At 47.2% G+C, this 13,542-nt stretch overlaps 1 protein-coding gene across 9 annotated transcripts in view; it reads right to left on the bottom strand.

The window, feature by feature from the left end:
- Positions 1 to 13,542, bottom strand: part of LOC133837235 (uncharacterized) — a 46,095-nt gene that overhangs the window by 7,263 nt on the left and 25,290 nt on the right. For 3 of the 9 annotated variants that reach the window (XM_062267911.1, XM_062267913.1, XM_062267914.1), the window contains exons 1-5: positions 11,244 to 11,602; positions 8,597 to 10,865; positions 6,490 to 7,621; positions 316 to 641; positions 62 to 199 (exon numbers count right to left, since the gene is read on the bottom strand). In XM_062267911.1, the coding sequence (XP_062123895.1) occupies positions 62 to 199; positions 316 to 641; positions 6,490 to 7,621; positions 8,597 to 10,865; positions 11,244 to 11,275 (3,897 nt within the window). In that variant the 5' untranslated portion in view covers positions 11,276 to 11,602. Of the gene's footprint in view, positions 1 to 61; positions 200 to 315; positions 652 to 1,124; positions 5,188 to 6,489; positions 7,622 to 8,596; positions 10,866 to 11,243; positions 11,612 to 13,542 lie in introns of those variants that run through there. The other 6 variants (XM_062267917.1, XM_062267912.1, XR_009893786.1 and 3 more) reach the window with 6 other exon arrangements.

The following is a 13,542-nucleotide window of genomic DNA, read 5'->3' as shown; positions in this document are numbered from 1 at the left end:
CCAAACACCAATTTAAACAAGTTAATAACCAGCACCGAAGAGTACAGAATTATTTAACCACCTGCACAGTGTGTATATCGCTGCAGCATTGCTCGATGGCTCGGGCCGTGTGACTGCTCTGTCTTCGCAATTGTATCAGCAGCAGCACCAATTCCTCATGGGTGCGACTTAACAAATCGCCAGCGGATACATCCAGATTCTAGAGTATTTGTTTTGTTTGTTAAGTCAATCAATCACAGAACTTTTACTTTTCAATTTTGTGTGTGTCAATTTGCCCTAGAAAAAACTGCTTCAACTATATGCAACGTAACTTACCCGTATTTGGGAGCTGGTCTCTCGTTCAAGCATATCGATTTCAGCTCGACTGCCCGCACGTCGCATGCCAAACTGTAGTTGCTGTTGCTGTTGCAGGTGCTGTGGCGTCGATGTCGCCATGCCCATTGACTTGGCATAAAGGCCGCGATCTGTTAACATTGTGGCCTTTGCGTATTTGGTTCCTTGTGCATTGCCATAATAGGGATCATAATGGGCAAACGCTGATTCATGCTGATGTTGCTGCAGATGCAGTGCATCTGATGGATCCGGTTTGACAGTTAGATTGCCCTTTGGCAAATTGTTCACATTGCGCACCGATATCGAGGCTGCAAAAAAGTCGAAATAGTTTGAGATTTAAGTATGCAGATGCATATGAAAAATGCTGTGAGAGGACATGTAATTATAATGCGTGCGCGAAATAATTAGAAAAGCATTAAAACAAAATAGTTATAGCGCCCTTTTTTAGTCACATCTTCTTGCTCGTTGTACTGGCTCTTTTGATTTGTCAGAAAGTTGCACTACAGAGTGGAGAAAGCGTCTAAAGGGAGGGTTTCTGTTTATTTTTGCACTGTCTGCACTGCCCGCATAAGTATGCTACAGTTTTTTTTTGTAGTACGTCAACTATACAACAGTTATACAAATATGCATTATGTGAGCGAGTGAGTGTGTGTGTGTATAAGTGTAAGTGTGTGTGTGATATGGTGATAGATGAAATGTATGTGTATTTACAAGCGCATTAATAATTACATAAAAGTAGGATAAGTGAGTCGATATAGATATGTATGTATATAAACAAAAAAGTTGCTTACCATATTTAGTTTAACTAAACAAAACATCACAACAATTATGACAACAACAATAACAAGTAACAAACAAAAACAAGTAATAAACAATGCCATCTCTCTCATCTGTGGGTATTTCTGGGGTTTTTCTAGCTTTCACATATACATATAACTACAAAACAAAATTCAATTGCACAATTCAACAAAACATAAATAAATGAAAGAAAGCCAAATGCTGCATATTTCTGCGGGTTAATTGTGCGTATGTGTGCGTTGCTTTCTCTCTCTCTCTCTTTTTCTCTCTGTTGCTGTCTCTTACGGACGCTTCAGTTATTCCTTGTGTTTTGCATTTGGGCAACGGACACAATGGGATTATTATTCACATTGGCTTCATTGTTGCCATTCAGCTGTTGAATGATGGAGCGCACATTGCTGGTCAACGGCAGCATTGGACCACTAGATGCGGGCGTTCGCGTTGTGGTGGGCGTGGCGGTGGCGGGTGCGGTTGCAATTTCGGCATTATTATTGCTCTTCATAAGGCCACTCGACATGGCATCCCATTGCCGTATGTTTTCGCGATCCAGCTCGTTGGATTTATGCGATAAATTCGAGCCAGTTTCCTCGCGCAGTACTTCATACAGATCTGTCTCATTCTGCGTCTGCTGCAGCTGCACATAGACATCATGCTCATCGCTAGCTGGCGAGGGCAAAGGTGACGCGGTTGTTGTGACGCTGAGCCGTGGCTTTAGACAATCATTCACATAGGTCACATCACGACTGAGCTTCGTCTTGGTGGCATGACTACTCGGTGTGGTGACTGGAGCTGGTGTCGGAATTGGTGCGACGGCAGCAGCGACTGCAATGCGATCAAGATCGTCCAAGGAGCGTGCATGACGCTGTGAGACACGACGCAAACTCTCACGCCAGAGCGCATCCTCCTCCCAGAGCAGCTCTCCACCTAAAACTGAGAGTTGATTGGCGTTATTGCTAGCATTTGCATTGGCATTTGCGGTTGTCGCAGTTGTCGCTCTCTTGTCAACGTCACCAGCACCAACAACGTTTCCGTCTCCGTCTCCGTCTTCGTCATCGTCTTCGTTAACACCACGTCCATCCAACAGGCTACCACCGGTCAGTTTACTACCGATATTTGAATTTTTTTTAGTATTTGTAAGATATGAATGAGAATGGTTTAGTGAATGACTCTCATCGCCGGCCATCTCCATGGCATCGAATTGCCGATTGTTCAACTTCAACTGTTGTTGCTGCTGCTGTTGACCGACTTTCAAGTTTTTACTGCAGCTGTAGCTCAACTTCTCATTGTTGGCCTTCACGCTATACAGATTCTTGCTGTCAATGCTCTGATCCTTGTCCACCAACGCATCCATATTGAACTGCCGTCGATCAATGGGGTTGTGAATGTGCGCAATGTTCAAGCCATGTGCATGAATATCGCGTTGATTATTTAAAGGTGGCGCCGGTAACTCGGAGTAATAGTATGGAGCTGACTGTGTGGAAATGTTGCTGTTGTTTCGACTGTGCAACGGTGTGAGGCATGCAGCAGCGCCCTCTGTCACACTGCCCAGCTGCTGAATGGAGTCCGTGGAGGATAGAAAATGTATGTTGCCGTAGAAGTGCTGTTCGTCGCCGTCTGCATTACGGAATGTCTTTGGTGGCTTGATGAGATTGGTGAGTATATTGGCGCCAGCTGCGGCATTTGCATCGCTCAGCAGTTGCCTGGTGGGCGTGGCATGCGGATAGGGACGCAAATCGGCGCTGCCTTGCAGGTGACTGAGATAGGTGTCGAGCTCATGGCTGCTCAGTGTCTCCTCAAAGTGTTCGCTCATCGATTCAATCTCACTAATGGACTCCTGGGACAGCGGGCGACGTGAACGCTGTCGCTCCAACTCCGAGTCGGAGCGTTGACGAAACTCCACAGAATCGCTTTCGCTGCTGTCGCCGAATGCCGCCGCACGCATTGGCAGCGAATTGTTGCTAGGGCAACGCGCAGGCGATGGCAGCTGCTGCAGCTTGCGATACAGCTCCAGATCCGACGAGGTGCGTGACGAACTCTTATCCGTTTGGCAGCTGTAGTTCGAGTCAGACAATGTGCGTGCATGCTGCTGCTGTAGCAAGGCCAAACCAGGATTGCCAGCTGCAGTTGCGGCAGCCAACGCACGTCGGTGCTGCTGCTGCTCTGGAGTACCTCGCACCTTGGCGAAGTGATCGGGCAGCGACAGGCGGCTGCTCTTCAACGTGGTGCTGCTGGCTTCCATTTTGGGCAGATTGAGAGACGTGTTGCTGGCGTGCATTTTCGGCAATTGTTCGTACGATAAATGCACTTTGCTGCCGCTGCTATCGCGTCGCTTCACAGTATCATAGTGCTCTGAGGAGAAAATCTCCTCTGTCTTCAGCTCCTCCATGGGTGGCGGAGAGTCTGGTATTGGCGGCGGTGGCAAAATCTCGCTGTCCGAGCTCTCCGCATAGTTGTTCAGTGGCGTTGAGGCGCCCAGATAATATGACGCCGGTCGAAACGTATCCGACAGACTGAAACGTGTGCGGGAACGCAATCGCTTCGCCTCCAGTTGCTGTTTGCTGCTCTCATCGTCCGCATCGGAGCTGTCGCTTGCCAACGCGCTCTTGGTGGGCTTTAGAATGTCGGGCATATCCTTGCCTTGACGTTTCTTCGATTTTTTCTTCAGCGCCTCCGTTGCATTTTTTTTGCTCTTCTTGAGCGTGGAGCGTCCCGAGGAGCAGTGCGCCTCCTCGACAGCTGCAGCGGCGGCTGCCTTAACACCTGACAACTCCATGTAGACGGGCTCAGTGTTGTTTAACTTGATGTTGCTGATGCTGCTTGTGACTTGGCTGGAGATGCACATAATCTCGTAATTGCTGCGGTTATCATCATCATTCAGTCCCTTGGTCATTTCCACATAATGATTCTCTTCCTCCTCGGCGAAACTGGCCACAAGGCTCAGGCCTCCAGGTTGGCCTAGCTCCACTTTCTTGGGTGTCATGGGCAGGTAATGACTTTCGTCTAACTGCTGATCTGTGGGTGTTATGGGCTCATTTACATACAGCTGTTGAAGCTCCTTGTCGCTGGGCAAATTAGCATTCGCGCTGACATCTTCAGCTGTTTGCAGCCTCTTAACATCTTCGTTGCTGGCATCAACAGCGTCATCGTCATCGTCATCATCATCGTCCTGCGCCAAAGCCTCGTCAATGTCATCATCTGTGTACTCTTCACAGGCGGTACTCTCATCGTCTTCATCTTCATCATCATCTGCTGCATCATCTTTAGTTCCTTTGCTTTCTTCTATGCACTCGCCCAGTGCTGGCTTTGACTCTGCCGTGGGTGTCAAATCCTCCTCAGGCTGCTGCAACTGCTGATGATGCTGCTGCTGTTGCTGCTCTTTGTACAGTTTTAGTTGCATCAACATGGGCGTCTCCTCTGCATTGTTAATCGCCCCGCTGCCGCTTCCCTTTGCATACTCAATGTTCTCGTAGTTACTGCTGCTGCTGACCAGCTTGTTGCTGTAGACAGGCACATAGTTTGCATTCTGTGGTGACTTGGGTGCTTTTTTCTTGGGCAAAATTGGCACTGGCTGCTCACATTCATCCTCATCCTCATCGTCATCCTCATGCTCATCTTCATCCTCATTTCGGTTGCTTGTTGGCAATGGCAAATGCAGCTTTAGTTTCGGTTTCACCGAGCTGCCAGGCAGCTGCTTTGGCTGCACCTGAATAATGGGGGTTTTACTGGCCTCGTGCACTTTGAGTATTGGCTTTAACTGGAAATTGTGACTGCTTGGAATGGTCGTTATTGGAGTTGATGTTGCTGTTGCTATCTGCCCCATAGGGGGCAGAGGCGCCTCTTTAAGCTTTGGCGTTGATGTTGCGCTTACGCTGCTTAAACTTGAGCTAAGGCTTAAGTTCGATGCTGATATTGTTGTTGTTGCTATTGCTATTGTTGTCGCTGTTGTTGTTGTTATTGTTGTGCTTTGTGTGCTTGTTGCAGTTGTAGTTGTTGTTGACCTTCCTGCCGTCACACTTATGTTATCATCCACAGGCCCAGCAGCGCTCTGTGCGTCTTCTTTTTATTCAAACATTTACAAAATTTACAATGGTTTTTGGTTTTTGTGTTTTTGTTTAATTTGTGTGTAAGAAACCAAAAAAAAAACGTTTACACAAAAATGGAAAAGAAAGAAATGTAAAATATTTTTTGGTTGATTTTTTTTTTTGTGTGTTTAATTTTTATATGAATTAAAATCAATCAAATGGGTTTTGTTTTGTTTGTGATCAATTTTATTTTTTTTTTTAGCCCATGATTTTGAGGTTGAGTTTGGTGGTTTTAGTGCGAAATTTACAGCGGCTTTTAGTAGACGAAACACCAAGCACCCGTTTGCCATTGATTGAAATTTAAAGCAACTAAATAAACCAACTACTCAAAGAAATTACTTTCAACGTTTGAGAGAGAAAGAGACAGCGAATAGAGAACACACGCCAGATATATTTGATGTATTTAAAGTATACAAAAAAAACAAAACAAAAAGTATTTAAGCCAACAGAAAAGTTTTCGTATCTGCTGCCGCATTAGTTAATTGCAATTTTACTCTGTGCTCGGGACTTTTCCCCAAATGCGCCGTTGCATACTTTTAGGCATCGGCATTTTGGGATTTACGAGTATTTATTTACGAGTATACGAGAGAACATGAATTCTGTTTCACTTAATTGGCATTTACAAAATATTTGTGATAGGCCTGTTGCATTCTCGCAATCGCATTTAAATTTGCATTTGCATTTACATTCGCATTGTGTGTGTGCGCACGGCAGGAAGGTTATTGTTTTTATTATATTGTTTGTACACATACAATATTTATTGTTGTGCTGTGTTTCTTTTTTTGTGTATTTTAATTGCATTTATTATAAATTGCATTTTGCCTTTGTTTTCCTTGCATAATACAAATTAATACAAAAAATCAAATACAATTCAAAATAAAGACTACTACTACAGTTGATTTGATTAGTTAGTTTGCTGGCTAATTTAGGGAAAAAGTTGTGTTATTATGGATTGTGTTTGGTTAATATTGTTTAAAGTGTTACTTATACTAGAGCTTTGCAAGGTGTTTAGATGCATACTATATGCAGTCAGAAGCAAGCTCAACTACAGGACCAAAACTATTAAGACTAAAGTCAAATGAAGGCAGCTGACGGTCAAAGCTAAAGAGCTAACAGTACGAATAGAAAGTAGAGCACAACAAAGGCAAACTTGCAAACGAAAAAAGATACAGAGAGCGAAAGATAGTAGATATAGACAGAGGATAGCTCAAAAAGACTTTAAGCAAAGCAAAACAAAATGAGGAACATGAACTGAACTGGGCAGCCAGGCACTTACCCTCATCATCCGACGAGTAATTGTTGTACACGCCACCAGGACCGACATTTGCCTGTGTTTCCGATCTCGAACGCTGTATGCCCGAGCTGCTGGGACTCGCTGTGGCACCGCCAGCTGCACCACCGCCATTGGCCACCAGACCCGTCTTGCCCGCATGTGGCGCGTAGCGTGCTCCACTGGCCACAGCCGTTGAGGCGAGCAGAATGTTGGGGTTGCTGCCCAGCTTGGACATGGCCGACATATTGCTGCCGCCTTGCTGAATGCCCTTGCGTGTCAGTGGCGACTGTAACATGCGCTGCTTCCACTCGAGCAGTCGCTTCATCGACTCCTCCCGCTTTCGCTCACCATCCTGTGGATTGTTGTTGTTGTGCGGCGATGGGGCTGCCGATGTGGGCGACGTTGCCACCGAATTGGAGGCCGAATAGTCATCGTCGATGCCACCGCTACGCTTGGGCAGCCGTGCGCTGGCCGAGCGCAGAAATTGCTCGTTCTTGCTGATGATCTCTTGCGTGGACATCGAGGGCGGGAATATGGAACCCGGATGCACATTCAAAGGAGGCAAATCCTCATCCTGCTGCTGCTGTTGTTGATCTGGTTGTGCATGTGTTGAAACGGATCGTGCGGCAGCACCAGCGCCAGCACCCTGACTGGCCGAGCGACTCATGCGTGGCATGCTGCATGCAACGTTGCCCTGTGCAGCCTGTGCCTCGGCGAGAAGTTCCTGTCGCTTGTAAGCACGCTCATAGGGATTCTCGTAGCCAATGGTGTGCACAACACCGCTGCCAAATTCACCGCCCGTTGTGCGATAGCTGCCCGCCTGCTGTGGCTGTGCAGCTGCACCACCGCCTCCGCCGCTTTGCAAGTAAAGCGCACTCTTGCGCATCTTGTCCGCGTAGCTGGCCTCCGAGTAGTAGAAGCTATCGGGTGTGCGATTTATGTCGAGACTCGATTTGGGTCGCGGTGCACGGCCCGTTTCGTGCTTGCTGTGTGCAACGGCAGCGGCAGCTGCAGCCGCAGCGGCCTCGGCACGCGCCTCATACTCCAGAAAATCAGCGGAATGGGGACGCACAATGGCCGCAGCGGAGCGAGCACGCAAGTCCATGGTATTGATTAGTTGATCGGCAGGCGACGGCTGCAAAAGAAGAACAAGGGGTTACACAAGTCAGTTAAATTGGCATAAGGTGGTTGCAATTTAAACGAGGGCTAGTTACGACTCTAAATGGAATGCCACCAAAACGAGCGCGTTTTGCCAAGTGGCAAGCGGCAAGCGGCAGACACAGCTGCTATTGGGCCCAGGCACATAAATCATGCACGCGACTCATTTCCCGGCTGACCCACAAAACGAGGCTGCAACTTCTGCTCCTGACTCACACACACAGGCAAAAGGGTGAGCAGCCCATAAAGTTGCACTTTAGCGGCACTTGGCAGCTGGCTGTTAGGAGCGAGTGCAGCACACAAATGTCTGCAATTTAGCAACCCACTGACACACTAAAGTCTAATTAGTGGGCGCGGTGGCAAGTAGCAAGGACTCCCACAAATGTTGAAGAATGAAGCGAAGTGAAGCCAAGAAAAACGTAACAGTTTTCCCAGAAGACACGTAGTTGAAATTTCCAGTGCCTTGTTAACTAGAATGAGTTATTAATATTAAATTTGACAGCAACTCAAACTCTGAGTCTCTATATGTCCGCCACTCTTTTTTCAGTTTATGAACAAAATGAAAATTTTCTCGAAATTGGTGCTGCAGAAATGTGTTGCATCTAATTAGCTGCTAGATATCTGAGTGAGCTTATCAAAGCACACAAAAGCTGCTAACCAGCCTCATATATACGGCTGTTGGGCAAAAAGTTATGCTCACTTTAAGAGCTTGCTCTGTCTGCTTCTATTCAAAGTTCAAAGTTGATGTGAAAGGCTGGCCAGGCTTGTGGAGGTAAACTTTTCATCAGTCGGCTGACTTTTATGACTGACCATGTTCCAGTTTTTGCCTTTTATTAACGATGAACTACCCGGGAGACTCTTTCATCAGCAGACAAAGTGCAACTGAATGCATTTCCTATCCTTCCCCACCGCCCCACTTGGTTTACATTGCGTATGCATAATGCGGACTTACCTCCAGATGATTGGGTGTATAACGCTGTGGCATGGCTGGCACATGCTTGTTGCCATCGTAACTAGGCGGACTCAGTGGCCGCCTGTAACTAGCTGCCTCCTGCAGCAGCGCTTCGTGTGCCGACATTGGTGCTCCTGCTCCCCCCAGCTGTGACATATTGTAGATGTCCTCGTAGTCGGCAGCAGCTGCCGCCGCAGCAGCGGCAAACATGCGTTGCTTAGAGCGCCCATAGGCATCGGGCGTGCGACGTTCGGCCTGCAGTTGCTGCTGTGTGGGATAACCGGCGGCGCCGCCGCGTTGCATTAACTTGGCCATGTAAAGATCTCGCTCGCCATACAACTCCTCGACGGCACGTTGCTGCTGCAGACGCGCTATCTGCTCCTCCATGTCGAGATGCTGTTGCTGAAACTGTGCTTCGAGATGATCCAGCGAGTACTGCTGTTGTGCCTGCTGCAGCTGCAGCGCTGTGGACACGTGTCCTGTGCGTGTGTCGTAGATGGCGTGGTGCTGTTGCGGCTGCTGAGATCGTTGCTGCTGTTGCTGCTGCTGATACAACTGCTGCGTAGGTGACATGACGCCACCGCTGCGTCGACTAGGAGGCACTGGCTGCTGCTCGTTGTGCTCGGGCGATGGCGACGAGTAGCCGCCGTCATTGATGCGACGCGGCTTTGGCGGTGCATTGGCATAAAGTGGTTGTGCACCGCCTCCGCCGCCTCCATTGCCAGCTCCCGCATTATCCGAAGCTGGAGTCACTTGTCCCTTGCCAGGCTGCGATTGCAGCGTATGAATGCCCGAATCGGAATTCTCGCCACTGTGATTCAACGAGCTGTTCACACTCGGCTCCGATTCGCCGCCGCTGCTGGGCGCCTGCATAGTGCTGGCAGCGGAGAGCGCTCGCACCCATTGCATCATGGCATCGGCATTGTCGGCCGCTAGCCAATAGGTGCGCATATTCTGATGCTCACACTTGAAGGCAAACTTGCGATAGATCTTGTCCTCGGGCAAACAGGCGGATACGCGATATGAGGGTAGCAACACTGAGCCCAGCAGTTTCTCCTCCTCGGGTCCCTTGTAATAGTACAGACAGTACTCAGCGAGGACAAACCAACGTTTGCGCCACACCTTAAGGCCATCGGAGCCCTGTTTGTGCAGCCAACCCGAAAGGGTCACAGGCGTTGTGGGCGGTCGCTTTGTGATGGGCGATTTGAGCGCCTGAATGGAGCCAATGCTCTTCTTGCGATCGAGTGGCGCATGTGTAGGACTGCGCGTCGAGGCCGAGGACGATTCCTCGGAGCTGGGCGTAGGCTTGGGCTTGACAGCCGATATCTGCGTTTGACACGCCTGATTGACAACATGGCCGGGATGATTCTGCTGTATGTAGACGGTTCCATGTTCGCTGCCTGGTGTTTGCAGTTCAGCTTTTTGACGTTGCTGCTGCTGTTGTTGTAGTTGCTGCTGCAGCTGTTGCTGTTGCAGCTGCAGTTGCAATTGCTGTTGCTGCGCATAGATCTGCTCTTGGTAATGCTTGGGCATCTGTGGCTGCAGCTTCAAAGGTCCCGCAGCAGCCTGATATTGATTCGATAGATTCAACGTCGAAGGCGGCGCTCGCTGCTGCTGCTGCTGTTGTTGCTGCTGTTGTTGCTGCATTGTCATGGTGGACACCATGCTGGGACTCTGACTCATGTGGTAATGATTGGTTGGCGGATTCATCGCCTGTCGCATGGCGAAAGTGCGCTGTTGCTGTTGCGCCGCCTCATTCTGTGTGGCCATCTGTGCCTGCATCTTGGCCTGCTGCAGCTGTTGATACTGCGCCTGCAGCGCCGATATGGGATGCTGGCCCGCGATGGCGTTGCTCGCCTGCAGTCGCCCTGCAGCCGCCAAATAAGTTCGTTCCGTGGGCGATTGATAGAGCTGCTCCCCAGTGCCGCCACTGCTCGAGTATGACTGATGATACGGCGAACTATGCGAGCTGCTCGAGTTGCCTCCTCCGCCATGGCCATGCTTTAACAAGCCATGCTTTGCCTGCGGCTGCAGTTCGATAGGAGAGAGCGGACCACCGCCCGAGGATGAAGTGGCCGTGGGTGATTGTTGATAGAGCGCCTGCGGTGGTAGATGGTAACCGGCTGGCGAGTGTGTCGCCGTGCGATAATCAATAAGATTCGTTTGATAGGCCAGCGGCAATTTCTTTTGTTGCGCCGTTACTGCCTGTAATTGTTGCAGCTTCTTGGCGTCCATGGTGCCGGGCGTGAAGAGTGGTGGCGCCTCCAGCCTGTAAAAGAAAAGTAGAGAAATTAACACAAATCAGAGATTGAAGAAATAAATGGGTGTCAACTCAATTATCAAAGGTCGCCGAGCTTAATTCAATTGCGTGAGCAGTCAAAGGCGGTCAACGAGGCATTTTCAATTTGGTTGCCAGTGAATAGCACTAAATCCGCGGCAGCAAAACTGATTGGATGAGCTGGGCAGATGCACTGGCTCAGCTCGTAATTGACGCTAATTGATTGAGTGCAGTTCGGCGGGCAGTTTGGGGGGCAACAACTGCCTCGGATGACCTGCCCTGTGCCTCGACCAGCAAAAATTTGCATGTAAACTACGTATTTCGTAATTTGCAGAGTACGTTTTTTCTCTTTGGACTTTGAGTACTTACCAATCCCACAGCTGATAAATGCAGCCAAACATGTTTGCGTTGCGTTGCGTCGTGTTGTGTATTTACGTTAATCAATTTATAAATTAATTGGGCTTAGCAATAATTCAATTGCGCGAATTATACAATCTGATTCGCCTCACTTTTATTATTTTATTATTGCGAATTGCGAAAACTGAATTACGTTTTTCATTCTCATTTTCAATTTGAAATGCTGCTCGGTCGTCTCCTCTTTTTTCTTTCTTTTGCGTTATCGGCACAATTATTTTTCTTTTTTTTCTTGTATTTATTTTTGATATGTTTGGTTTATTCGTGCCATCGTCGAGAAAATGAAATCATTGCACTAGCTAGCTAGCCCAGTTGCACTGAAACTACGAAAACGATTTCTATTTTTATTGGGGACAAGCGCAGATTTATGTGCAATCTGTGAAAATCAACAGACAGCGGAGAGACAGAGAGACAGAAATTGATATACACATTATTTGTATTATTTTGAGAATATTTTATGCACTCAAATGTTACGCATTTCAATCAGCAAGGCAGAAATGTTTTTCGCATTACAATTCGAAATTTAAAATGCGCATCACATTATGAAAATGCATTTATAATTGCCGTCTAAAGCTTAATTGAACATTTGATCGCTTTTATCAATTTAAATATTTTGATAATTTTGCGAAGTTGTGGAACAACCAAAACAGACTTCATTGCAGGCCGCACCGCAATTAAATATGACGGCTTCAATGCACACAGGTGGAAATTCCATATGGTATACGTATAACATTCATATACATATATATATATGTATATATATGCTATATAGGAAGCGCAGCCACAGAGGCAAAATCGCAACCGCAGAGAGACAGAGAATCTGTCAGATGAGCCGGAGTTGATAACGAAGTCAACGGGTAAAATGCGTTTAATGCAATTGACCGCCGCTCTCCAATTATTTGACACAAATGAAATGAAAGCTGCAATTGCAAATGTATGTGTGTGCGAGTGTGGAATGCGAAATGTATTTCGCTCGAGTGCGTTTGCCAAATTAATTATGAATTGCACATAATTTATTTAATTCGAGTTAAAAATTTGCTGCATACTTTCAGGACCTGCAAACAGATAGGAATTATGCCCATCTATGCTATCTTTCTGATGGATACTCTAGCATGTATATATGTTTATTGGCACTTGAAAGAATGCCAGCAGCAGCGTAATAAAACGTCGACACAAATGTCGACGTTTGTGCATTAAAAGCAAAATCCTGTTGAAAATGTTACGCAATAAATAAACAATTGATCCGGCCATTTACAACGACAAGAAATGTGTCTGTGCGTGTGCCTACTGTAATTGTATCTGTGTGGGTGGCGAGCTTCTTCCTTGCGAGTGTGTGTGTGTGGGAGTTCTATGGTTGTCGACAAATGTTAAATCAATGCTTTAGCCACCTTCTGGTATGCCAATTTCATGCTACAATCAACACTATCCCCGTAGCCTAGCCTGGCCAAAGCAGGCAGCCAAGCAACCAGGCAGTCTGGCAATGCGATTTCTGGATTCATTTTATAATTGCCTTCAAGCCGGTCCACAATTTGTATGGCTTTCAATTAACGCCTCAGCCAGATGGCCTGAGAACTGAGAGCGTCACGACGTGGCCAACAGCAGCAAATAAAATATTGGCAACTGAGAACTACGAGGCGAATAGCAACACAGGCAAACACGGCAATAAAATCGATGGCGACTTAACAATAGTCGAGTCGAGTCGAGTCTCTGGTCAGGACTTGGCTGTCGTATTGTTGGGAAATGGAGTTATGGTCCTTTTTTCCCCCCTTTCAACAATCGTTCAGCTGCTTTTGTGTCTGATGGACGTTGCTAATTTGAGCATGAAATATGAACGCAAAAGTATTTTATATTCGCAAGCATGGAATGAATGTGAAGCGACGTATGCCAAAAGTTATGTGCATATAAATGTTAAACTGTATCCTCCCACACACACACACGCATACACACACACACACACAAATATAGATACTCTTGGAGAGCAATATGCGAGAATTATGCATCGAATGCGCATTCATAGCGTAATATGCTTATGTATTCAACGCATTACAATGCTGCTGCTGATTAGAGGTCAACTCCCCAAAATACTCGCAATGCATTTTGTATTTACATTCAACTCAACTCTGGCAGCACTAAAACCATTTACCATTCGGTTAGTTTGGCTATGAAATGCTAATGTTATGTGGTGCCGGAAGGATTGCTAGAGAGGTGGAGGAGGGAGACATTGCTAGCTATCTAAATTCGGAATTGATAATAA

This window comes from Drosophila sulfurigaster, chromosome 2R (assembly GCF_023558435.1).
Source record: "Drosophila sulfurigaster albostrigata strain 15112-1811.04 chromosome 2R, ASM2355843v2, whole genome shotgun sequence".
NCBI classification, from domain to species: Eukaryota; Metazoa; Arthropoda; class Insecta; order Diptera; family Drosophilidae; genus Drosophila; species Drosophila sulfurigaster.
The sequence above is the reverse complement of the archived record's forward strand: the minus strand, read 5'-3'. Positions and strand labels throughout refer to the sequence as shown.